At 35.9% G+C, this 26679-nt stretch overlaps 1 protein-coding gene across 1 annotated transcript in view; it reads left to right on the top strand.

Annotated features, from left to right (window-relative positions):
• LOC118185997 (uncharacterized) overlaps positions 1–25190 on the top strand; it is a 30460-nt gene extending 5270 nt beyond the window's left edge. The window contains exons 2-6 of the mRNA XM_085823238.1: positions 4410–4705; positions 8923–9264; positions 12090–12310; positions 17324–17667; positions 24821–25190. Of these exons, the coding sequence (XP_085679364.1) occupies positions 4410–4705; positions 8923–9264; positions 12090–12310; positions 17324–17667; positions 24821–25010 (1393 nt within the window). The 3' untranslated portion in view covers positions 25011–25190. The remainder of the gene's footprint in view (positions 1–4409; positions 4706–8922; positions 9265–12089; positions 12311–17323; positions 17668–24820) is intronic.
• The last annotated feature ends 1489 nt before the right edge of the window (positions 25191–26679 follow it).

Raw genomic sequence — 26679 nt, 5'->3', positions numbered from 1 at the left:
TATCTGACGATCAAAAAAATTATGCAACGACTCTCTTCCTACAGGCTAGATCTTTGTCAAGTACAAGTTCTCATACTGCATAAATTTAGTAAACTGTAGTTGAATTAGTACTTTTTATAACTGTAACAACCCTGGGATACCGTTTTAGTATTATTATAATTAATAGTCATTATAACATTGTGTTCCCAGTACTTATGATATTTATCTCATTATGTTTTTCTGTATACTTATTATGTTTATTTGTTATTTTTGTTACACTAAAACAGATGTTTAGTTTAATTCTGGAATTCCAAATTGTGTTGAAACTATATTGTAATCTGTATACCCTTAATCATTATTTTGAATAAATACTGAATGCGGGGTATACGGTGGAATTGCGCAATGTACTGTAATAAGGAAACTCTAGATCCTCTGGAAAGTTTCAGTTGTTCATTTCCTTAATGTTTCTTTGTAAATTCATATAAAATTCGCAATTTTTCTTCCTTTTTTAAGCAGTTACTTAATATGGGAAGTTATTACCATTTGACCCATGGTAAATCGTTGGTGTCCCCATACTTTTACTTGTACCTCTACCCGAGCATAAAGTGATCCAGCTCACCCGACGACGAACTTATGCACTTATACCACTCTTTTGATTCAGATTCTACCTTCGGGTAATGTAGAGCAAGACACCTAAATTGTAGGTGCACTAAGTGCTTTTAGGACACCGGGAAAATCGATGGAAAAATCGAAGTAACTACTTGCTGCAACTTGCGGAGGAAGAGGACATCTTGTGTATTATCGTGGGTGGCCTAAATTTCCCACAAATAAGTCTAGCAAGAGGAATTTATTACAGCCAAGACTAAGCTACTCACAGGCCTTGGCAGCAAAAAACCTCTTTTTCACCAAAAACCCAAACTAGCCGAAATACTCACGAATCCACGCCAGGTGCTGCTGAAATCAATTGCAATCTTTTTGATTTTGTTAAAACGCTAAAACATACGAGTAATACTCCGAGTGCATCTAATGCAAACTCTGAAAATTCTAAAACTATTATTAATGTTATGTCTATTAAAATATGCTGCCATTTGGGATAAACTTTGTCAACTCTCCATTTCCTATCCTTGCAAAACTTATATATTCTGGTACCTTATCTCTTTAACCAACAGCCAATCACTAAACTTCTGACTCCTTCACGTTATATGACTACGCCGTTCCACCCTGCTCTAGTCTAACAATCGATCATTTGAGATTCGACGACCATGATTGAGCTCTTGCCTCTTGAATTCTTATTCACTTAATCACTCTACGTTCTTCATTACTCATATCTATTGGGTAATGTTTTAAATATACTACTAGCAGAGAATTTATGCTATTTATGATATGGAAAAAAAACTTTAATGTTATACTGGGATAGGTCTTCGTTCGAGGAACCGAGCCTTGTGGACTTCGGCCACCTAAGACTCATGTAAGATGTAAGAGCTTTTACCCAATCACCTTTTACTGTAAGAAAGCATTAAATCAAATACTGCTATTAATTTTTCAAAATTTTACTATTCTAGTTATAAAATATTAAAAACTTGAAATTTCGTTGCTTTGAAATTTACTCGAATTTTTATTAAATTGTCTTCAATTTTATGGCATTAATAAAATTTCCCGTCGACTCTTATTAACAAATAAAAACTGTCACCAAATTGTAGGATCTAGTGCCAATAATATACTAGCGTGACATCATAACATTCTTGGTTCCGATGTTATGCCGCACTTAGCTAATATATCTAACTAGCTTTTTGCCGGCTCAACAAAATAAAGATGCTCTATGTCGCTGAAAGTTAAAAAAAAAATTTCTTGCTCTAGAAATTACACATCATGAAGTTGAAGAAAGAGGGGCCAAAACATCGCTGGCACTATAGGATAGTTGTTCTTGAAGCTGTACAGACGTACCAAGCTCGAGAGGTGGTGCCGTCTATCTCGCCCTAGGCGAGTTAGTCCATTTCATGGTACTGAAAAGAGAGTTACAATTTTGCTAGCATATCAATAAAGTACAATACAAGCTGTAATTTTTCTTCTTGAGAATTCCTGTTTTTAAAGTACAGGTGTCGCTGGATTCTCCAGTAGATACTTTATCTAACTGTGTTCCACAAAATAAATCTTTCACATCGTTAGAGTCCATTATCTTATCAGGAATAGCTGAGGCATGGACAATAGCTTTAACATTTGAATCATAGCATAAGAGTTTCGCCTTGTTTATATATAAGCCTAATGAGCCCATTTTAGCGATCACGTGGTGACATGCTTGCTTGGTGCTGGTTGATAAATAGTTGCTTGCTCATGTCGCCATCTATTAGCACCAATGGAAGTGAAGCAGCGCACGAGTTTTTCATACTCTTGAAGATGATAATGACCTTGGGATTCGATCCTGGGTCTTTTATATGGCAGTCGAATACCATACACCTGTTGCAAAAGAGCTCCCGTGCGACAGATTCTGATATTCGAATTGCTTTTTAATGCGATCATTTGGAATATTTCTCGAGATCGCTTGGAAGACTGTGGAAATCGGCAAAATGGTTCAGCTAAAAATAACGTGCAATCACTCAACATCATTTAGATTAGTATTCAAGGGAGCTTACGTGGCGCTGAATTTACAAAAAGGATGATTATTTTGAATGCAAATAAAGGATCTTTGGCTGTCGGTATAATTGACGCAAGTTTTAAGGAATTGGTTTTAAGGTTAGTCAAGTAATCTCAAGGCTTGAATTCATATTTATCTCATATTTTTTTTGTATTGCTATATGTGTTATGGGCATCTATTAATTAAACAAACAATGATCTGTGATTACCTAACTAAATAGTGAATGATCTGTTCTTTTAAATTCCCATCGGAATAATTGGCGCAAGTTTGGCCGGATCTCTGCCAACTTTTATAGCCGGATCCCCGCCATAACATTTGGCGAAATCGTATATAAAGTACCTTAAATTATGTAAGGAGCAATTTCTTCATTAGCAGTAAAATAAGTGCATATTTAACGGAAATAGCTGTATGGAGTATTCATGCAGTTGTTTCCGTTAAATATGCGTTAAATGCTCTTCGTTGCAAATGTTTTACGCCGGAAGTTTTCGTCATACGTGTATCCTTCCAACGTCGTTGAGAACTTTTCAATGCGCTGCGCCTTTTGCACAGGAAAAAGTGGATGTCGACATTGGAAAATTTCGAAATTGTCTTCACTGTAACTATAACCGTGGCAGCTCTATTGTTTTAAATCATCACCATCTCGAGCACATACCTTCAATTAACAATATATGAAATTTCCTTCCGATTGGTTGAGCATAGGCCGCTTGGGTTTTCATATATCGGAGAAGTTTTTTAAGATCACCCTGTACATCGCCCAGTTGTTCTATGTACCAATAACAGAGAAATCTTATTGCATGTTTTTTTAACTTATTACGTGCTTCGCCCTTGGCACCACTACACCGAAAGAGAGTGATGCCCTGTGGAGGTCTTTTTAAGGGAAATTGGCTCTTATTCACGCTACACATGGGGAAAACCACAAAAACTCCCATAAAGCCAGCTCGTTCGAACTGCCAGTGTTCAGCGGTTTTTATCGCTCGGCCGCTGGTGGGCCCTCTAGCATGTTTCACTTGAAATAAATTTATATGAAGGCAGTGAATCGGACGTCAAGAATAGGAACCGAACCAAGATTATATTTCTTTGTTGAAAGATTTATCGTTTCCTTTCTAAAGAAAGAAAAGAAATTCGTTACAAGATTGTTGCGTGCGTTCCTGTTCGTAAAAGACTGAATGCGCAAGTCCGATTATAGGTTGATAAGATTTATTCTTATCAAAAACAATATATCAGAAAGCTGGAATTTTTCCTCAGAGATATTTGTACAAGTGTTCACAATATCACGCAGTATAATCAGTAGTTATACTTCACACTACTAGAAACGTCAAAGCACGACGCAAGGCAAAGCGCATCTAAAGAAAAAGCTAACTCGGATATCTCAGTTCATGCAAACCTAAACAACAACAGTAGCTAAGCAACTGCGAGCGGATGCGCTCTCTTCGGCTTTAAATAGTTTTCAACCGGCCACGAGATATTTCTAGTACTTTCTGCTTCTGAAAATTACTGGAAAGCAAAGCGGGAATGGAATTATGATTGCAGCTAACACAGTGGTCAATTACATTTATTCAATTTAAATACAAATTACCGAGATAACCATTTACTTCACGTTAAATGCAAGTGCTCCTGTAGTTTAACTTACCCGGCATAGCTTTCTCTTAAAATTTGTCTGGCGCTGCATCGCGCGAGGAAATACAACAATTTTAAGTATAATTCTACTAAAATTACCTATCTAAATACAAAATCCAGCAACAGTATTAACTTATGATGCGTATTATAAGTACTTCATTTTTCTTTTTTTGAATTGCAGAGAACAAATGGAGCACGTTTGCGATATCGAAGCTATAATTGATCCATCGATGGTAAAGAAATTTCATGGCCGAGATGATGATGTAGTCAAGGACATATACATTCAAACACAGCTGCTGAATAAGATATTCGAGAAGGTGAAACTGAAAAAAGAAGGAGGAATTATCCATTCAGTTTTCCACATCAATAAAATTGTAACGTATGCTGATCACACTCACAGCCCATTCTCACATGATACTGACCTGAAATATTTCACAGAAAATCACCGGGAAGCAAGAAAATATTGTCTTTCCATAGGTAAATTCTATATAATTATTGTAAACTATAGCAAACTGCTGAATGAAGTTAATGGTTAAATTAAGGAGTAAAAATATATTTCAGGGTACCCCTTGGCGAAAACTGGCAATTTTCTGACGCTATTCCTCTTCTACGTAAAATGCCCTCCCAAGTGAAATGGCGTCCAAAACCCAAAACATAATGCAATAAAACATAATTAAAACAAAAATCTATAATCTCAATAAACTGCATTTTAAATCGAACAGGGAAATAGCATAAGAATGGAAATAAGTGCTATGTCATCTACGCAATAAAAAAAAAAAAAGGGGGGGGGGGAAAAAAGGGAAAAATCAACTTACCTTATTTAAAAGTTTCTGTTTCTTCGATATGTGTGACACACAGAATTCCTTAACAGCATCCAAAAGCTATTTGAAATTATCTAAACTAGAATCTGTATATTGCCGTTGTCACATTAATTCAGAAAAGTAAAACTGAAAAATATCCTCCGTACTGCCGGACTCTCGGTAGCATTTCTTTCGAAATTCCCTTTTTATTACGCCCCACATACCTTCCACAGTGTTGATATGAGCCCCGGTTTCCCAATCTCATTGCGTAATTTACGGGGAGGTGAACGAAACCATTTAAACCTTCATTTACACACCAGTCAATCCATTCAATCTTTCCCAATCGTTCCAAAGTGTACAGAAACTTCAGGTTAATCGTACTACTAGCAGGCATTTTACGGTTTAAGCACAAAATAAGCAACGTACTTTCCAACCAACATCCATACCTGAGTAAGCCCTTACAAATATCTTCTCGTCAGTCAAAATCACCGCAATCAAGCATTACAAGCAATCAATCATAACAGGGTTTCCATAACATTCAACTACTCAGGATACCATAGATGGAAAAACTTGGCGATAAATGAAACAACAATTTGGCGATAATCCAAGGGGTTCCCTATAATATAGGCTAACCAATTGAAGTTTTTAACTTTTTTCATGTAAACAAGATTAAATACTTTAATTTTTCCGTTTTATATTGCCAAAAACTCTTAACTTAGAAATTCTGAAACAAACAAAAAAGAGAGAAAAAATTCCAAAATCTTTTGCAACCATCGTAACCGTATCGTTACAGAGGTTTTACTGCACATGTATTCTTTGGGATTTAATTATATTTCTCGACTGCTGCTTTCGGTATGATAATTGAAATTTAGTGTTTGGTCTTCTTAAGAGTCACAATAAGCTTGCAACATGGCAGCTCAGTGGCAGGAAGATTGGGACACAATCCCATAGGGTAGAAGGACCCATGAATTCTTCTATGAAACAACGAGAAAACAGGTCTCAGACTCACCTCTCACGAGGTTCATAAAGGGACATGTATATCGTCTACTGTTGAAAATATAAGCTTCCAAAAATTGTACGGTGCCTACTGCGCCTCTGATGATGTCCAAATAAGAATATGTATATCAAGAATTAGTTGTTCAGTAATAAATTATGTCTTGTCTTAAGCCATAGGCGCACGCTGTTAACATCCTTCTTCCTAAGAGTCACATTAAGCTTGCAACATGAAAGACAGTTCTAACTCAGTGGCAGGAAGAATGGGACACAACCCCACAGGTAGAAGAATGAATTCTTCCATAAAACATCAACAAACAGACTGATCTCAGACCCACACCTCACGAGATTCATAACAGGACACGGGCCATTCCCGATCTTCTTTTTTGAGACAGGTATTGCGGGCACCAATATCTGTGTGTGCAGATGGATCAGAAAATCCGAACAGTACCTGACAGTCTAGCCGCTCACAGAAACCTAACGCATTAGACCTCCAGTAAACGTGGCTGTGGACAAAAGATTTCTCGTTAAAAAGTGCATGATGGGCAAATTTGAAACTCTAGGCACGGAACTCTGCAGTAACAGACTTTACTTCCCCACAAATCTAAGCCGTAGTACTCTGCCTCTTCAGTAGCCTGCACCCAAGATTCATAAAAAAGTCACAACTGAGCCATGCCCATTTCGTACATACCGTAAGCGTATTCAAGAGACACATGTAGATAGCCGCATTCAGATGTGTGTATATAGAAGTATGTAGTTATGAAAAAATTCTGCAAGCCAATATTAATATTATTTGGATTGTACATTTCCCACACGATCACATGGTGTGATTCTTATTCAGGCCATTGCAGCTTTCTGCATAACGCTAAGATCTTAATTGTATGTACGAAATATGCCCTTGTAACTCAGCGTGTATTTTAGTGTATCACTATGAGTGATATAATAGCTTCAGAATTAGACCAGTCGTATGTATGTAATTTGTACTTGCATATATATGGAGGTGTGTTTCAATTTGACTGAGCGCATCAATGCTTCTCTTAACGAACAAATTAGTATAATTCAGTGAATCAACGCCTGGTACGTATTGAAATAAAAACGTCTCTAAATGAATTCCCGATGCGGTGATTTATGTATGTCGTATATAGTCGTATAGTTCCAATTACAAAGGCAGAGGAGTTTTGGGTTGGGGGCTATTTGTGGGGAATAAACTGGTTCATTCATAGAGCAAAGTATGGTAGCTGAAAATCATCCTAATGGAACCATAAAGAAGGGAAAAATGCAGGAAAACATGATGTCAATGCAATTAAAACTCTACCACTAAATGTAGTTTTTATATACCCAGACAATTATAAAATTTAAATCGGAAAGGTTGTGTTACTATTGCCTGTTACCGCAGGTGACCGAATGAATTAAAATATACATAAACTGAAATTTATATTCAAGGAGACCTGAGGAATATTTCTTTAATGAATTAAAATTCATAATTCTTCCCTTTCTCCGAGATTAAAAATCTGGTATGGACATTACATGACTTTTTTGTACGGTCTATTAAATTACACAACCTTTTTGCTGCACTTCATTAAAAACTACTTCCTCGAATTATTATAAAGTAATTAACCTGTCCTTCAAGGTAAGCTAAAAATGACATCAAAACCAGCAAAAATTTTGAAATTAAATATCCCGGTCAATTTTTGTCTTACGAAGTCAAACTACTTATCATTTCATTTTTTCGTAGCGAGTGTAAAACTTTCCCAAATATAAGTATACGAACCAGAAGTCCGCATTAAACGTTAGATTTCGTTATTTGCACTTAAAAAAAAAAAAAAAAAAAAAAAAAAATGACATTGCTAAAATATGAATATTTCCATCATTTAAAACACTTTGTAATTAGAACTATACGACTAGGACCAACGATTACAAAAATTAACCCGGGTACACACTTTTAAGCCATATATATATATATATATATATAATAATTTATTTCCTAAATAGTATTGATTAATTGATTATATTGTCTCCTAAGTTTAATTAAAGTAGAATTATTTTGAAAGTGGGTATCCATACTGGTAAGTTATATTTTGAAAGATGTTTTGAAGTAATTTGAAAGCAAAATGTTAATAATGTTTTAACGGGGACTGGAGTTAAATCATCACGAAGAATAATATATCAATTGTAAAAGGAAAAATTAAGACATGTAATTATTGTCATTGATCGGAAATAATAACTTATATTCGCCCTAAATGGATTTAAGTTCATACAACATTATATATATATATATATATATATATATATATATATAATCCTTTTCGTATGCCGATTGCAATAAAAAAGGGAGCTGCACAACAAGTAGCAATCCTATATACAAAATTTCAACGTTCTACTGCTAATTGTAGTACTAGTAATAATTCACGCAAAAAATCGTCCAAATGGATTCGGGAACGATCAGTTTTGGTTTAGTTTTATGTGATTACGGCAAAGTTGCGAGGCTTTTCTGCGTAAGGGAAGAGATGCCTTCGTGGAGGACTTACTAAGTCTCGGATACAGGTTACATATGGGGAAATCCAGTAAAACGCCCATGCAGCCAGCCCTTTTGCGGAATTCGAACATATTCCACTGTACAGCTACTTTTCAGGAACGATCAGAATAGGCATTTCCGTTGAAATATGATACTTGAAATTGTTCGCTATAACAATACTTTCTTTTCTTTGTACAAAGAGCTAGAAAAAAAAAACTGTCTCAGATTTTTTTCTTCCCTGAAGTTTTCTAACGTGCTAGTCTATTTCGGCAGTCAAAAACTTGCCAGATTCATTCACCAATTCCTTTACTACTCTTTTATGTATTTCTTAATATTATTGTAATTCTATTAAAAAGGCTCTCACGGTTCATACTTTTCTTTACCAGCTTTTGTGAACAAGCAATTAAAATCCAAAGAAATATTTGAAGGCTACATTCCCAAAGTTGGCGGCGGAGTCTGTTCTCGCAACGGAAATGTCATATTAGTCAGTCACGGAGACACAAACGCCCCGGCACCCATGGCTTTGTATTTTGCTGCTTATCTGAGGGCTGTGACTCGTGCATTTGGGGCTGCGGACACAGATAAGGACTGTCAAAAAGGAAATCCTCCGAATCCCATGGAAGAGATACAGAAGCTGATCCTAGGCAAGTCCTTCGACCCTCCTAAAAGTATCAGTATCTTTTCCAGTTGTAATGTACAAGATATCATCCACGTTCTCCGAAAGAAAGGTAAGGTTTGCAAAATTCAGCTTTTACTTTCTTAAATTTTCTTTTGTTCAAAATTTGCATAGACTGAGACATTATTGAGTTAAAACGTTGTGAAAATTACCAAATGGCGAGTAATTAATGTTTATTGTTTTGGCCAACGCTTATTGATTATAAAACTATTCAGCAAATTGATGTAAATCAAATTTTATTTTTTTAATTAACAAATTACTTTAATAATGTATGGTTCCCAAGTCCTTGTCTCGGATGAACGTTGAGGAATCTTCTGAAATATGTAGCGACTTATCGCTGAGTTCAGAACAACTTAGACTCGAGAAGGGGTAAAATACCCTTTCATTCGCTCAAATAAGAATAACAGTCGGCTCCTTCTCCGGCTTACAGGAAAGCCTCTACTCGGGCTTTAACTCAGAGTAAGAAAATAAGAAACTAAAATATAATTAACACGTTGAGCGCCACGTCAGCCATCTGTGGCTGACACTAGGTTTTCCGTTTAGGCCGCGTCGACCACCGCTGGCTGACAACGTGTAACATGATATATAGCTATAAAGTTTACACTGTTTTATGAAATTACACAAAATTTGTTAAAATTTACTTAATTTTGATTCATGATTTGATTTTGATTCATTGGATTTCATTGAAACACGCTAAACATAAAAACGGTTCTCTATTACAGCTATTACAAAATGTGACAACTCTCTCAACCTTTTTTCTGGCCATTACTCTACCAGCTTCTGTTGCATTTCTATCATAACATAATTTACAATATTTTCGTACTTCAGAGGTTTTTTTCCCGGTTTTCATCGGAGTTTATGTTGTCGTTTTCTAGATATTCTTGCAGTTTTGTTCGACGGAATGTCTTCTTATTCACAATTTGTTGCTATCTGCTATCTTCTATCGCGATACGAATCACTAGCCCTACAATACCAGCGCTTTTAAGCGAAGCGCGTGGACTGAACGGGATTGCCTAAAACATACGCGTGGCGCTCAATGTGTTAACTAAACGAGACTTAGCCGAAGCTTAACAGTCGAAGCTATCTTACGTACCTGGCCTTTAAATTAAACTAGCTGGCGAGAATCAATAGACACTATATGGCCGATTAACACAACTCCCTGCCATAACGAGTGTTTAGAATCGCCTTGAATGCAAATGAGTTAGAAGAAGTATTTAAAGAAGGTACAACTAACTTCGATAGAGAAAACTAGGAGTCCTCAGTAGCGTGTTTGCCTTCTGGCTAAGTCACTCTTGAAGCTGTTACGCTCGGCCGTATTCTACGTGCCTATTTGATGTTCGCCTTCTAGTTTAATCTAAGCTCAAACTACGTTAAATAATTGTGTTTAGCTTCGGCTAACTCTCATTTAGTTAATTATACTTTAGTTTCTTATTTCTTGTTCTGTAGTAGTTGTAAGCTCGAGAAAAAGCAGAGTGTAATTCTTATTTGAGTGAGTAAAAGGGTAATTTGCCTTCTCGAGTCTACGTCTTTAGTTCTTTGAACTCAGTGATAAGTCGCTACATAGTTCACCAGATTCCTCGACGTTCATCTTAGACAAAAATGTATAAGGAACCATACCACCTCATTAAAACGTTATTTCACAGTACTCATTAATAGTTATTAAGTATCTGGTATTAGTACTTTTTTGTTGTTGTTGTTGTTGTGGCTTACCTCATTTATCCGATAGTAACATCAGATCAAGTTCACGAGTTTTATAGGTATTAAGAAGCAAGGATTGAGGGCGTAGGCCTTCGGTACTTGTATTTGTACTTTTATTTGTTTGAGGAACCCTACAAGTAAAAGTATCATTGAAAACTCAATTTTGCATTGATTCATTTGAGCACGAGGTTTGCAATAAGTGCTTTTCTCAAGTAATATTACTTTCTATTTTCCTCGACCCGAAATCTGAAAAATCAAAACCATAGATATTTCGAAAAAGTACCTTGCTACCGTAGAATGCTCGTTCAGTGAAAGCTATCAATCGATCAAAAATGTGTAGAAACCAAAGAATTTGATGCTAAACGTGCTTGAGTTTCGTACACTTCCCTTCCTTTAAATTTAAGAAAAATTTATTTAAGTAGAAAATTTTTAAAAAGTTAATATTTATTAAATAACATATTTGCTGAAAAACATTTATAAGTTGCTTGAAATAAATTTATACGTATTTCAAACTGCCATTTGTAAGTTAAAAACCTAAGTAATGTAAGCATCTTTGCTCATGAACAGCCTCGCTCTTTAATAAAGGATTTTTAGCTTCAAGTGTTTTATCTTTATTTATCCAGATGCTAGGTTATACATTCGAAAATTAAACTGCAAAGCTTCCTAGAAGACGAAAGATTTTTAAATGATACTGCTTTTCATACTCTGATAATCATCCTTTTATGCCAGATAAGGGTTCACAGTTCGTTTCAGTAGTCAATATCCCATCTTACAGGATAATTTTGCCGCCCAAACGAATATAGTGGTTATTGTCGTTGACTACCCTGCCAAAGGTTCCCGGGTTTGAATCACTGAGAAGACATGGATGTTTGTAAATGTATACGGCCTGTGCGGCGTGGGGGCACTCTAAATATGCGACGAGCTGAAATCCTCTCAATAGGTTGATGGTAGCGGAAGAGGGGGGAAAGAAGACCCTCGGACTCGTTCCTCCAGGGTGCCCTCCATCAAAATTGGGGACGGAACTGAGCTAAATCGCGCTATCACCTGTAAGGTGCTCAAGGCTGTTGCCAACGACAGATGTAAACTTACGCTCCTTGCCACGAGGAATTTTCGTGGGCTTTGGCTGACTAACGTCAGACAAGCATTAGCAACAACAATAATTTTTTCTTCCTCTTTCAGACTGCTTTCAGAAGATAAAACATGACACTTGTGGCAATGGTATTCGAGAAGAAAATGAAATATGCGACTGTGGACCGAGCTTCGTTTGTGATTCTATCGATTCGTGCTGCACACCAGCCCATTCTGCCGACTCTCGTACAAAAGGATGCCTCCTTCGTAATAAGGCCAAATGCTCTATCACTGACGGATGCTGCAGCAACTGCCAGATTATTAACCAAACGGTAAGCTGGGGCTTCGACTTCAGACAAAATACAAATTAGTAAGACGCCCAAAGGCGTTTTTTATTTATTTATTTATTTATTTTTCATTTTTAACGTTTTGTGTGTTACCTTTATTTACTAAATATCATGTTCCTCGCAGTGTTAAATTATGAAATTCAATTCAACAACAATACCGCAAAATAATTTAAAAAGAGCCTATCTTTAGAATTTCCGATACACAGTCTCGCACGCTGGAGATAAAAATGTTTTTTCCTATACGATATTGCCATGGCTCGCTTTGTCGTTGAGTTCCTTAACTAAAAACTCATAAATGCTTTACAAAATATGAAATAGATAATAAAAACAAATTCCAAACTCGGGCTTCCAGATGCCCATATTCGGGTGGAGACGTACGTTATTCAAAATTGGATGGCTGTAGGTGCCGTTGTTTTATCACAATGCAAGAAACATACATACATTTACGCGGGGGTCTGATGCTTGCTAGGAGTTCAAACCGACCCTCTTCCCAATATTACATATATTTACGCAGATTCTTCATTATTTAATTTCTTTAAATATAATACAGGGCGATAATATTTGGTGGCAATAATTTGAAAAGTGATTCAAATTTTTAAGGTTGTCAACTCAAAATACTAAATCGAAATGAATACCTCTTTTGGGCTAAAAAGCAAAAAAACTAATGCGTGCATTATTCCGCAAATTATTCACTCTGCCCGCAAATGTTTTTACCCGATCTTTATTTTCGAAACCATTGGTCGTACATGTACAATTCCAGTTACAAAAAAGTTTTGACTTAGCTATTTCAGTTTTTGCATTTTTTTAATTTAAAAATATCACTTTTGTCATTATTATGAAACGCTTTTATAAGTTTTAACTTTTATACGATTCTCCGGTCCTTGTGGTTATATTTAGAAAAATTTTGTTCTCGTTATAAAAAAAATAAAAATAATAAAAAAAAAAAAAAAAAAAAAAAGGCAAAAAGTTTGATTCTCATACGATAGAAATTGACTGAGATGTTTAATTCAAAAGTTTGCTATTTTTTATGTCATTTTCAGTTTGCACCGAGGGGTCGGTTAATAAATAAATTAGAATAATTCCTCCAGGCTGATTTTTTTTTTCTTCCTTAAATTTCGTTCAATGATATTCTTTCGTAATTTATTTATTGTCTTTAATCTATAATTGTGTTATATTTAGTACGCCGAACGAATTTTCACACAAGTAATTTATAAGTTTTCAAATTTTAAAAATACGTTATTAATATTCCCGTGAAATATTATTACTTTAGATTCCTGATCTGGTAATCGGACAAAATCATTAAACTACAAATATTTTTCATTTAAAATTAATGCAAACAATATTATGAGTTAGCTACGTGCCAATACTAAAGCCTGCTAGGATTTTTTAGAACAGGAATTCTGCAAGATTATGTGAATAAGAAATTGAATTAAAAAAATTACATTGCTCAGTACTATTCACAATTACTTGCATAAAAATGCTCACCTCTTAATTTATTAACACCAGACACTTTTTTCTAAAGTAGGGTTCTCAGCCAAGGGCGAATTCCGCTCAGGGGAATTTCAGGAGGTTAATGCGGTCGGCCTTTAAGAATTTAGTTTTAGTTTACGAATATTAAAAACTATATTTATTCAAGTTTTGGTGTTTCTCAACATTTTCTATACTTTTTCTTCTTTAATTTATAAAATGCATTAAAAACAAACAAAATTTTAATAAATATATATGCACTTCCCGAGTTTGGTTTATTCCATTACAAGCCCAGAGTACAGCCTAGGCCTAGATCCGGGTCTTAGGGGACTCCAGAATCATTCTAATTGTTAGGAGAATTATTGTTTTTGGACGAGAACTCCCCCCCCCCTGAAAAAAATGCTCCCCAGAGATAAGCTTGTCTTGATTGGGCCTTGATACCAGGTTATCCATGCAAGATGGTTTGGTTTCGTTTATTTAACCACTAGCGGAAGTAAGCTAGATTAGGAGCAATGTATCTAACAACAAAGAGAACGGCATCGCTGGAATCCTTCTGTAATAATGATGCAAAAAATACGATTCACAGTCATACATTTTTCAATCTAATGCGAGATGGAACTCACATAAAAATTTCGATAGCAAAATAAGCTAATTCTCTCTCATTATATCAGCAACAATGGCACGCAATTTTCAATGATTTTAGTCTTTCTAATCAAATGATCCTAAAGGCTCAAGTTCCATTGAATATTTCAACTATATTCAATTTTAGTCGATCAAATGTGGCAAGAAAAAATGGATCATAATGGACCAGAAATCAATAACGCGAACAAACAAACACCCAAACAGACATGCTTCTTTATATGTATAGCTTTTAGAAAATTTACAAATTTTCTGTTAACAAACTCTACAATTTGAAAGCGAGTAGTAGTAACACTTTTCGAAATAAAGCCAGCGTGCGAAACTGTTGCCACTCTGAAAATGAGAGCAAAAATTTACGTTTCCAGAATGTTTAATTAACATATCTGATTTTAGCTTTTTTTTTTTTTTTTTGGGGGGGGGGGAAGAAAGTGCACATTGATCTTTCCCAGGATCCAGAAAAGAATCTTCTTTATATATATTGTTGCATGCGTACGGGCTCGTTTGAATTGGATGCATAAGTCCGATGAAAAATAAACAAAATTTATTATTATCACAACAAATAAAACAAAACGCTTCAATTTCCTCAGATATTCGTACAGTATTACAAATATCTCACAGTAGTTATCTTTTTCCTACTCAAACGCTCAACAAAACTTAATTCAAAACGACTAGAGAAAGCTAATCCGCGAATTCGCTACAGTCGACAAGAGCAGTTTTCTAAACAAACTCTTGAAACAACAACTAAATGAATAACAACGAATTGAGAGGTTTTCGGGCCGCTTATATAAGCTTTTTAAATGCGCGAGAATTTCCTACCACTTTCTCGAAATCAAAAAGAGATATTTATTTATTAAATGTTAAATGCGGGTGCTCTTGTATTTTTAATTTCCCAGCTTAGCTTTCCTTTAATATTCGTCACGCGCTGCACTGCATTGGGAATAAAACAATTTAATTTATAATTCAACTAACATTAGCTATTTAAATACCAAATCCGTAACACTATATACAGTTTGCAAAAAATTAGAAGGCGATCAGCCTGAGGGAAGAGGATTCGTGGAGGATTTTCTAAGAGAAAGTAGCCTTTGTATGTTACGTTATACTCGAATAATTTAACCTACTTTTAGCGGTATAAAATAGTTGGTTAGCTGTTTGATTATGCCAAAGCATGCGACGGGGGTCTTCGTGTTTTCGTGGAGAACTTCCTAGGGAACATTGGCTGGTGTTCATGTTCTACATGGGAAAAAACACGTAAAGTATTTATGCAGTGAGCTCTTTCGCCGGAATTCGAACCCAGGTCGAACTACTTATGCTCAGCGGTCTTACCACTCGGCCGCTTTTAGGCAGAATTGAACACCGAAAATATGAGTAAAGAATGACAAAGAAGAATAAGAATACTCTCTGTCATTTCTTAACTCAGCTAAAAAGTATATAACTGAGTCATTAGGATTTTTGAAGTAAGAAAAAGGAAAAATGCAATTTTGCCCTTGCCGAACCTGCACCTCTCGAATACGTGCCGAGTGTGCTACCGGTTACACCACGAAGACGTGAAAATAGGAGGGAGAAAATACCTCATAAAATCATTGTGATCTACCCAACATGTGCTTATTTTCAAGCGTTCTTCTAATAGCTACAATACACACATATGTACGTACAATGCAGATTTGTGATAGCACTCAGAAGAAAATTAATATTGATAATTGATTGCTTCTGAAAGTTCTCGCGTTATTCTTATTAACTTGCATTATAATACACGAACATTAATTTTTACGGAAGCGTGTATTCAAAACGGTATTTTGAATTTCTTTGGTGTGTCAAGTCTTAAATTTTAGCTCGATGCTTTTTATTCGTTTAATTATTTAAAAAATAAGAACTGAGGAAAATATAATTAATGTCTTTAAAAATCCGTATTTATTATTCTAGGACGAATTTCTTAAAATGAGCTGAACAACGTGAGCTTGTGGCCCATAGCATTAAAATATGTATCTCATATTGGCCACGCGCTGTGCGTACGTGAAACTCATTGCTCTAAGTGTCTAAGTCATTGCTTCAGCAGATTCAACAATATACTCGGAGATTTCCAACGATGTGAAACTTTTTAATAATGCGTATACATGTTTAGAACATATTTATTCGTTCTAGTTTTAAGGTAAGAATGAAACTTAGTGACGTTTCAATCACGCAACATAGTAATTCAGCTTATATGCCAGTAGGTGCTGCCATCTGAAGAGAAAAACTTGAGAAATATTTGCGCCGCCTTTTGATCGCCGTTGAAGATTTTCGTAAGCAGGCGTAATATAAAATCCCAAAGCTTTCAGACTTTTTTTTTTAATTAAGAGTGGTTTAATTCGTCGTTGCGCCTTTTATTGTATATCAATCCATGTCACTGCGCAGATGCGAATGATAATATCAAATACAATCAATAGAATGATTTGACATAACAACAGTATGCGGGTAAACGGGATTACTTTCTCGTCAGGCAAGTATACCTTTGTAGTGGCCCAGTTATTGCATGAGAAATAATTATTTTTTATTTCATATATTTGTTCATTCGTTTAATTATTTTATAAAATTAACTTTAATGTTTTGTTAATATTCATATTTATATTTCTTTTATGCTGAATGGCAACAAGTAGTTCATATTTATATTTAAATTTCTTTATGCTGAATGGCAACTAGTTCTGATTCATGATTGCTTGATTTTGGTTTCAAAACGTTGCTATTCTAGTAGCGTCGCATTTCGATAGCTGGAAAATAAAAAGCAATGAACTTAACTATTTGTTTATAATTCATGCTGTTCCTAATCATAAATTAATGTTAAACATTAGTAGCTTAACATTAACCTTGCCTTATCAATCCATAATGCACAAGATACATTTCTTCTCTTTTTTTCAGGTGAAATGTTTCAGTGGAAATAATGATTGCGATATTGGGATGTGCGACGGGAAGACTGCCAGTTGCCCTAAAGGACAAACTGCATCACTTTATATGGTATGTGGTGAGCAGAAACGTGGCGCAGCTGTGGATGCCCAACTGTGCGAAAACGGAGTCTGTTCAAAGAGTCTGTGCGCATCCAAAGGACTTTTACCATGTTCATGTGCGAACGTTACCGGAAAAAGTTGCATGTATTGTTGCATGAAGGACGGCAAATGTTTGTCAGCCACTAAAGATTTGAAATTATACAGTGGAAAGCATTTCTTCCTCGAGGATGGTACAGACTGTCCAACTGGAACTTGTTTGTAAGTATTTCTTAACGCATTTTGTTTAGGATCTCCTTTCAGACAGATCACGTGTTACAGATTTTCTGTTATTCTGCCATATTTCAATTCAAATTTTAACACTGTAAGATGCAATAACCTTCTTAGCTAACATATAATCAAAATGATCTCACGAGATAACCTAGCGACATCTTGTACAGGCGTAAAAGAATACCATCACAGAAGAAGGGTAAAATAACCCGTCATTATTCGTTAAAATCTTAATATAAAAATCTGATGTATATGTTACCGTGAAAGACCGAATTTGGAGAATGTCGACTTTCACCGGAGAATGTCAACATTCACCAAATACGTCGATGAAAGATCGAATATTGCATTACATTCTTGTACATTCGGACCCTCACCGGTGTATGTCGACAATCACAGATATGCTCTGGTGTAGGTCGAAAAGAGAGGAGTATATGTATACGATGCTATTCCAAAAGGAAGTGTTCCACAAATAAATGCAGTTGTAAAAGCAAGAACCTCTTGTGCAATTCAAATTGTCATAATAGTTTAAGTTGTTGCAAAAAATAAGATTTGAATCACATAACTTGGTAAGTTTTTAACTTCTACTATTTTCGTTTCTCATTTTGAATGTACTGTTTGTTTCAAGTTCTTATGTTCTTAAATTCTTATTCTGAGTCTCAAGTGCGTTTTTTCGCGACTGAATTACGGAGAAGAAAATGTAATATTCTTATATGTTCAACATTCACCATTAATACATGGTGAATGTCGACATTGACCGGTGTAAGTCAGAAATAAGAGTATTTGGAAAATATTTCGGACATACACCAAGCGACTATGTGAATGTTGACATTCACCGGTGAAAGTCGACATTCTCCAGATTTCGGTGTTTCACCGTAACATATACACCACATGACTTCCTCGCAAGGAATATTAAATTATACGCATTTTTTGCTGAATTTCATTTTAATTTATTACCTCGAATTTCATCAGAGATAGATTTCTCATTCAATAATTCAGTTCTCACTCCGCGGCAAAGCAAAAATACATAAAACATCAAAGTACCTTTATTAAAAATTGAAAAATATAAAACACTAAATACAGTTAGAAAAACAGTGTTTACAAGTAAAATTACAGTTTCTACGCAAAAACAAGCAATGCGGCCAACGGACAAGAAAGCAGATTTCTCGGTGCACAAACCTGAACGTTTACTTTTGGTCCCACTCGGCAAAAAGACACTGAAGCTGCAGAAACTGAGTTATTCACCATTTTGCTAAGTTTCAAATATGGCAGCTATGGTAAATAAAAATTAGGCTTAGCCGCACTTAAACAACTTTTAAATTGTTGATAATTCTATACCTATTGCGTTCAGATTAACTAAAGGTGTAAAAACCTTAACCGGAAGATAAGGACAATATAATTCAATTATGTTTAAAGCAAAACATGCACAACTTACCAACATATAACAATAATAATAATAAAACTTAACTCATGGAGCCAAGTAACAGAGCGGGTATATTTATATAATTTTGGTGCGGTCTATTGTAGCCAAAAAACGTAGGTGCGCAACTACATGTTATAGCACTCCTATATACAAAATTTCAACGTTCTGAGGCTAATGGATTTTGAGTTATGCGAGATACATATGTACGTACGTACAGATGTCACTAAGAAATCTCTTCTGAATCCATTTTAAATCCATTTCGGAACCTTTTTCGGGGGGAAAAAAAGAGTCCTTTATTCTATCCTTACGTACAGATGTTACGCAAAAACATTGTTAAATTAGATTCAATTCAAAATTGATATTTTCGGTGAAATAAGATAAACAAAAATTTTCGCAGATTACAATACTTCTTTTACTTCGTACAAAGAAGGAAAATAATCGGGGAAGGAAGGATCACCGTGTTCAAATTAACACCAACGACTTGCGGTGAAACTTAAAAATAGTTCACAATAAATTCAAAGATAAAGAGTAGTGCCGGACTAACAATTTAAATTAAGGATAACGAGGGTGAATCATCAACCTACTTGGCTATGCACGTATTAAATGGCCAAAAGGTGTATCAGAAAATCCGTGTAACAGCAAGGACAACGAGTAACTAGTGTGCTGGCTAGCTAATCACGCTTTGAATAAACTACTAGTGTCTTTTTTTATATTCTCTTCACTTTAGTTCAAATTTGCATCTTGGCAAGGAAATGCGAGGGGAAATTGAGAGGTTCAGGAAAGGTAACAAAACTTAAAATATGTGTAATTTGTTATGCAAACTAAGGAATGGAAATAATATAAATAAGGAATATGAAAACTCTAGAACACTATGAATTCCGCGTTAAAATTATTGACACCAGGTAATATGATAACTTGAAGCGTGACTGTCATCATTAAATCTAATTTTTAAAACGGTAAGAATATAGGTATCTTCTCTCGTTTTTAATCAATTTATTCTATGACTACCTTCTTCTTTTCCCTGTTTTTAATGTAGTAAAATTAAGAAGCTAATATGGGTGGCAAAGTTCTGAAGGGTTAATAGCTAAGCGTACAGTGACAGCTTAAACATTTTAATCCTTTTTCTGCGAACAAAAAGAAATCCATTATTTAAAATACTTTAATATCATTTATAAGTATTGAAGGTATTTTAGTGTTAAACATCTAAGTCGTACATGAAATAATTTTTCTTCAATTGTATAGCAGTTTTCAACGGGAAACGGAAAACAAAATTACCAACACTTATGTTTATATTTATTTACGAAGATGCTGACGTATGAAACACAACATCATATTGCGTGCGTACGGGTTCGTTATAGATTGAATGCACAAGCCCGATAATAAGTTAATAAAATTTATTCTGATCACAAGAAATATAACAGAACGCTGGAATTTTCCTCACAGATATTCACAATATCACGCAATATAATCAGTAGTTATACTTCTAACTTCTAAAAGCATTAAAATATAACGCAATGCAAAGAGAAAGCTAATCCGACCTCACACTGAATTCGAAGCAATAAACAACAGCAGCTAACTGAACAACTGAGCTGAGATGTTCTCTTTCTGCCTTTTTATAACTTTCATGCGGCCGCGCGAGATAGTTCTAGCATTTTCTGCCTCTCGAAAAATTTCTAGGAAGCAATAAGAGGATAAAATTACGGTTTCAGCTAACACAGTAGTCAATTACATTTATTCAATTTCAATAGAAATTAAAGAGATATTCATTTATTAAATCTTAAATGCACGTGCTCTTGTATTTTTACTTTTCCGGCATAGCTTTCTTTTAATATTTGTCTCGTGCTGCATTTGCACGGGAAAGTAGTACAGTTTTAATTGTAATTTTAAAAATATATAACTAAATGCAAAATTAGGAACAATATAAAACAGCATGCTGGGCTACATCAAAAATTTTACTTCTATTACATTTTTCCCGAAAGAAATTTTCTTATATTACACGCCTACTTGGCTTTGTTACTCAGATCATCTTGTTGTTTTCAAGGAAGTGCTTCAAGCCAGCACTACAATTCTAGAGCATAAAAGTGCTGTAGCAAACACTTTACTTCAGTTAATCCTTTTCTACAGTTTTGGATTATATAATGGCGGCAAAGCCTTGAGGACTATCTGCCTAAGGGGAGGGATGACTTCGTGAAAGACTTTCTAAGGGAAACTGGGTAGTATATACGTTACACCTGGGGAAAACCACGAAAAGGCAGCCCTTTCACGGGATTTGAACCTCGGAACGAACTACCAGTGTTCAGCGATTTTACCGCTCGGTGGCAGGTCACCCTCACTTTCTACAGAGAATAAAGTATGCGGTAAGATCCAATGTGCTCTGTTTTCAGCAGATTACCTTAATTTGGAAAGAATTCTTTCCAGTTCAATATAATATGAATTTGAAAAGTATCCAGTTCTTTACTTCAATAATTTTTCTTCTTGCGAGAAAAAAAAATTATCTTTACCTTTAGTTTTCATTAGCTGTAAACGATAAAACTCAAATTCTAACTCTCCATGTCGCTAACGTATTGTTATGAATTTTGTACATACATAGATAATTTCAGTAAAATTATATGTGAAATTGTTGTATTTTTCTGTGTAATGTAACACAAACAGATGACAGAAAAGATGCTCTGTTGAAAAAATAAGAATACAGGGTCAAGTTGATATTGAGCAAATGGTTATCTCGCTAAGTTGGCGAGATATCGCCAAGCTGGCAGCGGTTTTTACGACTAATTCTTGTCGCCAAATTTGGCGACAAATAGGCAAATAGTAGCCTGGTCCGCTCCCTATCTCACCACAGTAGGTACTGTCACTGAATAACTGTAACTGATCACTATATTAGCTGTTACCGTAATTCAACCCTCATATGCCTTCCAGTAATTTCGAGAAGCAGAAGGTACTAGAAATATTTCGGCGGTCGGGGAAAAACTATATAAGGCCGGAGACAGCATCAGTTCTCAGTAAAAAGCTTTCGATCGAGTGTGGCACGCAGGACTAATCCACAAACTTAGCAACTTTCCGCTTCCAGTCAGTTTCATCCAGCTCCTTATATTATATCTTAAACGCAGGACTTTTCAAGTCAAGTGTGGAGATGCTATTTCTCGCAAGAAAATAATTTATACTGGAGTCCCACAGGGAGCGGTTCTCGCCCCCTGTCTTTTCAACATCTATATTAACGACTTGCCAAGCCCTTTTGACTGTAAAATTTTGAAATATGCAGACGGCACGGTCGTCCTCACGGATTCCCTTAGCCCATTACTCACCATGGACAAATTGCAGTTAAAAGTTAACATCGTTAATAAATGGTGAGATGATTGGAAGATAAATTTAAACTCAAGCAAATGTTGTGTTGTTCTTTTTAGACGATACAGAAAAAGTGTAATTATCAATAATGAGATCAAAATTAAGAATGAAGTTGTTCCGCGTGAAAGCTCTTACAAATATTTAGGATATTATCAATAATAACTCCTAAATATTTGTAATTATATTTATTATACACTCATGTCCATAAATTAAGGATAATGCAAAATTAGGCAAAGGAAGAGTTAGAAGCAAAACAAATTTGACTTATTTGTAAAGTTTATTTATTAAACAAAAGGTAAAAAGCAAAAAAAAGATGCTATATGTTTGTATTATAAAAAAAATTAGCGATTTTTTCTCCCTGGAGCAAATTACAAAAAAACCCTATTTACAAAAAAACCAATATTACATGGTTGGTATGATTGTTAATACATTATATGTTTCCCAGACGATGCAATACAGTCCGTACAACGCCTAGGCATGCTGAGTATCAAATTATCGATCTGATCTTGGGGGATATTACACCACTCAAAAAGCAATGCTTTCCGAAGTTCCGGTAAACATGTAGGAGGAGGTTGACGGGCTGCAACTCGTCGGCCAAGCATGTCCCACACGTGCTCTACTGGATTCCAGTCCGGTGAGAATGCTGGCCAGTCCATGCGGTTGATATCCTCGGATTGAAGGCATTCGCTTACGATGTTTGCACGGTGAGGACGGGCGTTGTCATCCATAAACACAAATTGTGCGCCCATGGCACCCCGAAACAAACGTACATGTTGTTCCAGAATGACGTTCCAGAATTTGGCTTGTCATGGTTCCAATTTGAACATGCAGGTCAGTTCTGGAACCCAGAATAATTCCACCCCAAACGAGCAATCCTGCACCGCCGTGACGGTGTCGTTCAATGATGTTTTCTTGGTGGTAACGGGTACCTGGAGCTCTCCATATGAAAGTCCGGCGAGAATCAGACTGCAAGCTAAACCTGAACTCGTCGGAAAGCATCACACAAGCCCACTGTTGCGGTGTCCACAATGCATGCTCTCTACTCCAGGCTAACCGCAGGCGACAGTGAGTTGCAGTAAGTGGAACGCATCTGACAGGTCTACGAACATATAGACCAATCTGCCCTAAGTGTCTGTACACGGCGTGCCTTGAAATTGTCGTACCAGTGGCTGAAGAGAGCTGACGAGACAGGTCTGAGGCTGTGCTCCGCCTGTTTCTTTTGGCAGTAGCTGCCAAATATCGGTCCTCATTCGGCGTTGTAACTCTGGGGTGACCTGTGCTGTAACGTCTACTCACATTACCATCATCTTGGAATCGTTGCCAAAGCCTGGAGATGACACTCTGGGCAATTCCAAGTTCGTCTGATACTTCCAGTTGGGTACGCCCACATTCCATACGGCCGATAATTCTACCACGTAAAAAATCATCCAAATGCGTCCTTTGTGTCATAATTCTTCGGTTATTGCACTGAAATGCTTATAAAGCGCCTGCGAACCATTTTACTTCTTTGCCTGTATATCTTATATATCGCTCTCTTACACTCTCGTCATTGTGACGTACCATCGGTGTCATCTGGTTACTTCCTGAAATTTGCATATGATTCTTAAAGATGTGTATAGTGATCTTACAGGTGATATATTTATTTTAGAGTTCGATTTCCGTGTGACTCCGAATTATCCTTAATTTATGGACATGAGTGTATTTGATTGCATTCTACGCCTCTGGGTGATAGATGTACCAATAGTACATCTTCTCTTTGATACAAATGTGAAAGGCCTAAGGCATACTTGGTCTATTGGTGATAACTCACAGTAGTTGGTACCAAATGCGGGTTATTTAATTTAATTACCGCAAAGCCTCGAGGGCTATCTGCCCAAGGGAAGGGATGCCTTCGTGGAGGTCTTTCTAAGGAAAGCTGACTCGTATACATATTACATATGGGGAAAACCACGAAAAGACCCATGCAGCCAGCCCATTCGCGGGATTCGAACCTCAGACCGAACTACCAGTGTTCAGCGACTTTACCGCTCGGCCGCTGGTGGGCTGGTACCAAATGCGAGTGAAGGTAAAGGTAAGTTCTCAGTTGTTAATTCAGAGTGACATTGGAGTGTTGAAAGCTTCGTCATTTAGGTGTGCTTTGCTGGCACTGTGTCGTGTTTAACGTTCTTAGTAATTTGAAGCGTAACTATTGACTGTACTCCTGTGAACACCTGTATGAGTATTTCTGTGAAAGGTTCCAAAACTGTGAATTGTCATTTTTTGATAAAATAAATTTTATTGAGAGCAATTGGAATTTATAAGATGTTCTGATATATAAAACTGTGCATTTGTTTAAACAATACGCATTAATCATTTAAAGCACTAATATTTGTTTATTTTCAGAAACGGACTTTGCAAACCAAAAGTTGGTCGACTGGCTGCGCCCAATGTTGTACACCCAGAAAGCACTAGGCGGAAAATCTCGGGCACCGCAAGATTAGAAGTTTATTTCTTGCCTGTTATCACGTGCTTGTTCTCTGTCACGTTAAATGTTAATCTTATTCCACGGATATGCACAAGTTCCTTCTGTTGAAATACCAGAAAGTCTTTTAGCAAATATTTATTATATTTAGAATCTTTTTTAAAATTAGCTATTGTTCAGAGATAAGTTTTGGGATTAATTTGTATGTGCCTCATTCACGATATTTACGAATTAATTATACCAATTTTGAAACTTTTTTTCAATAAATTGAATCTGATTGCTCGAAAACAATTTTACGCATTTCTATGCAAAATTAAACACAAATCTCTCTATCTGTACCACTAGAAAACTGTACACTGAAGGAATCAGAATTCATTTTCTCGTTGATATTATATTCCCATTATATTTATTTATTCCATTATTTATTCCCATTTATTTTTATTCTCGTTGATATTATATTCGCATTACTTATTCTCATTTATATTGCCAACGAGAATTCATTTTCTCCTTGATATTATATTCCCATTTTAATCTGGTAAGTTTTTGTTTAAACTGCAAAGAGCTCACGGAGATTAAATCGTTTGTTCGATCTTAGCCCGGGAGCGTAATGGCAAACCGCACATTGAGTTGATCAGTGTTAAACGAATTTCGCTTACTGCGCATGCCCAGAATAGAATTTGTTGCAATTTTAAAAGAAGGCAAATATGGTATATGGTTGATATTGTATTATGTGTATTATGTGTGCGCAAACAGTTCGGGTTTTTAAAACTTGTTAGGTTGTAAATTGCTTCATTATTTATAATGTAACTATCGATTGTAAACTACGCAAATTTTCGTGTAAGAAGGATTACAAAACAGGAAACATTACAAGGTGAATCAGCTGAATACTTATTTATTATACTTCTAAGGAATAAAAGCGATTGAGTATTTACCATACGTCCATTCGTATATACTTTAACAAATTAAGGAATAAATTCAGTTTAAATTACTGTCAAGTAACTGATATAAAATGTAATTTATGAACAAAATAAATCAAAATGAAATGAAACAGGAACACATGCAATAACCACACACAAAAATTTCTGTATATTGTAGTTGTTAACAGTAAAACCAACATGACTAACAGGCTTGTGTAGTGTTGTTTCTGCTTAGTTGCTAGTATATCCTCTCACGCCAACGGTACACCATTGAGCATGCGCAGTAAGCAAAATTCGTTAACATTGATTAACTCAATGTGCGGTTTGCCATTACGCTGCCCGGATGAGGCACTGAATGGACGGAAGGATGCTATTTGCGGAATATAGTTGGTTTATCGAGATTACGTAAAAGCACACTAGGGCTATCTGCGTAAGGGAAGGGATGCCTTCGTGGAGGCCTTTCTAAGGGGACTGGCTCGTATACACTTTGCACATGGAGAAAACCACGAAAACACTCATGCAGCCAGTCCGTTCGTCCAGTTCCGCGTAGCCGAAACATAATGTGATTGGCACCTAAAGTGTACAGTAGCCAGTTTCCCTTACGTCGTTAAAGTCCTCCGCGAAGGCATCTCTTCCTTTAGAGAGATGGCCCACGAGTTGTTTTCCATAATCAAATAAATCAGATCAAACCAAACTGCAACCTACCAGCGTTTTTAGGACATACGTCATTTGGTGAGATCGGCATTCTCTCTTACGAAAGTGTAGAAGCGTGTGTTTCTTACGAAAGTGGAAGGTGGAGTACGATTCATATTATTTCAACATAATGATTCTACAGCTGACTAAAATGTAAAAGAAAAATAAAT

This window comes from Stegodyphus dumicola, chromosome 9 (assembly GCF_044657685.1).
Source record: "Stegodyphus dumicola isolate Sdum_Otavi_A_Nest chromosome 9, ASM4465768v1".
Taxonomy (NCBI): Eukaryota; Metazoa; Arthropoda; class Arachnida; order Araneae; family Eresidae; genus Stegodyphus; species Stegodyphus dumicola.
The sequence above is the reverse complement of the archived record's forward strand: the minus strand, read 5'-3'. Positions and strand labels throughout refer to the sequence as shown.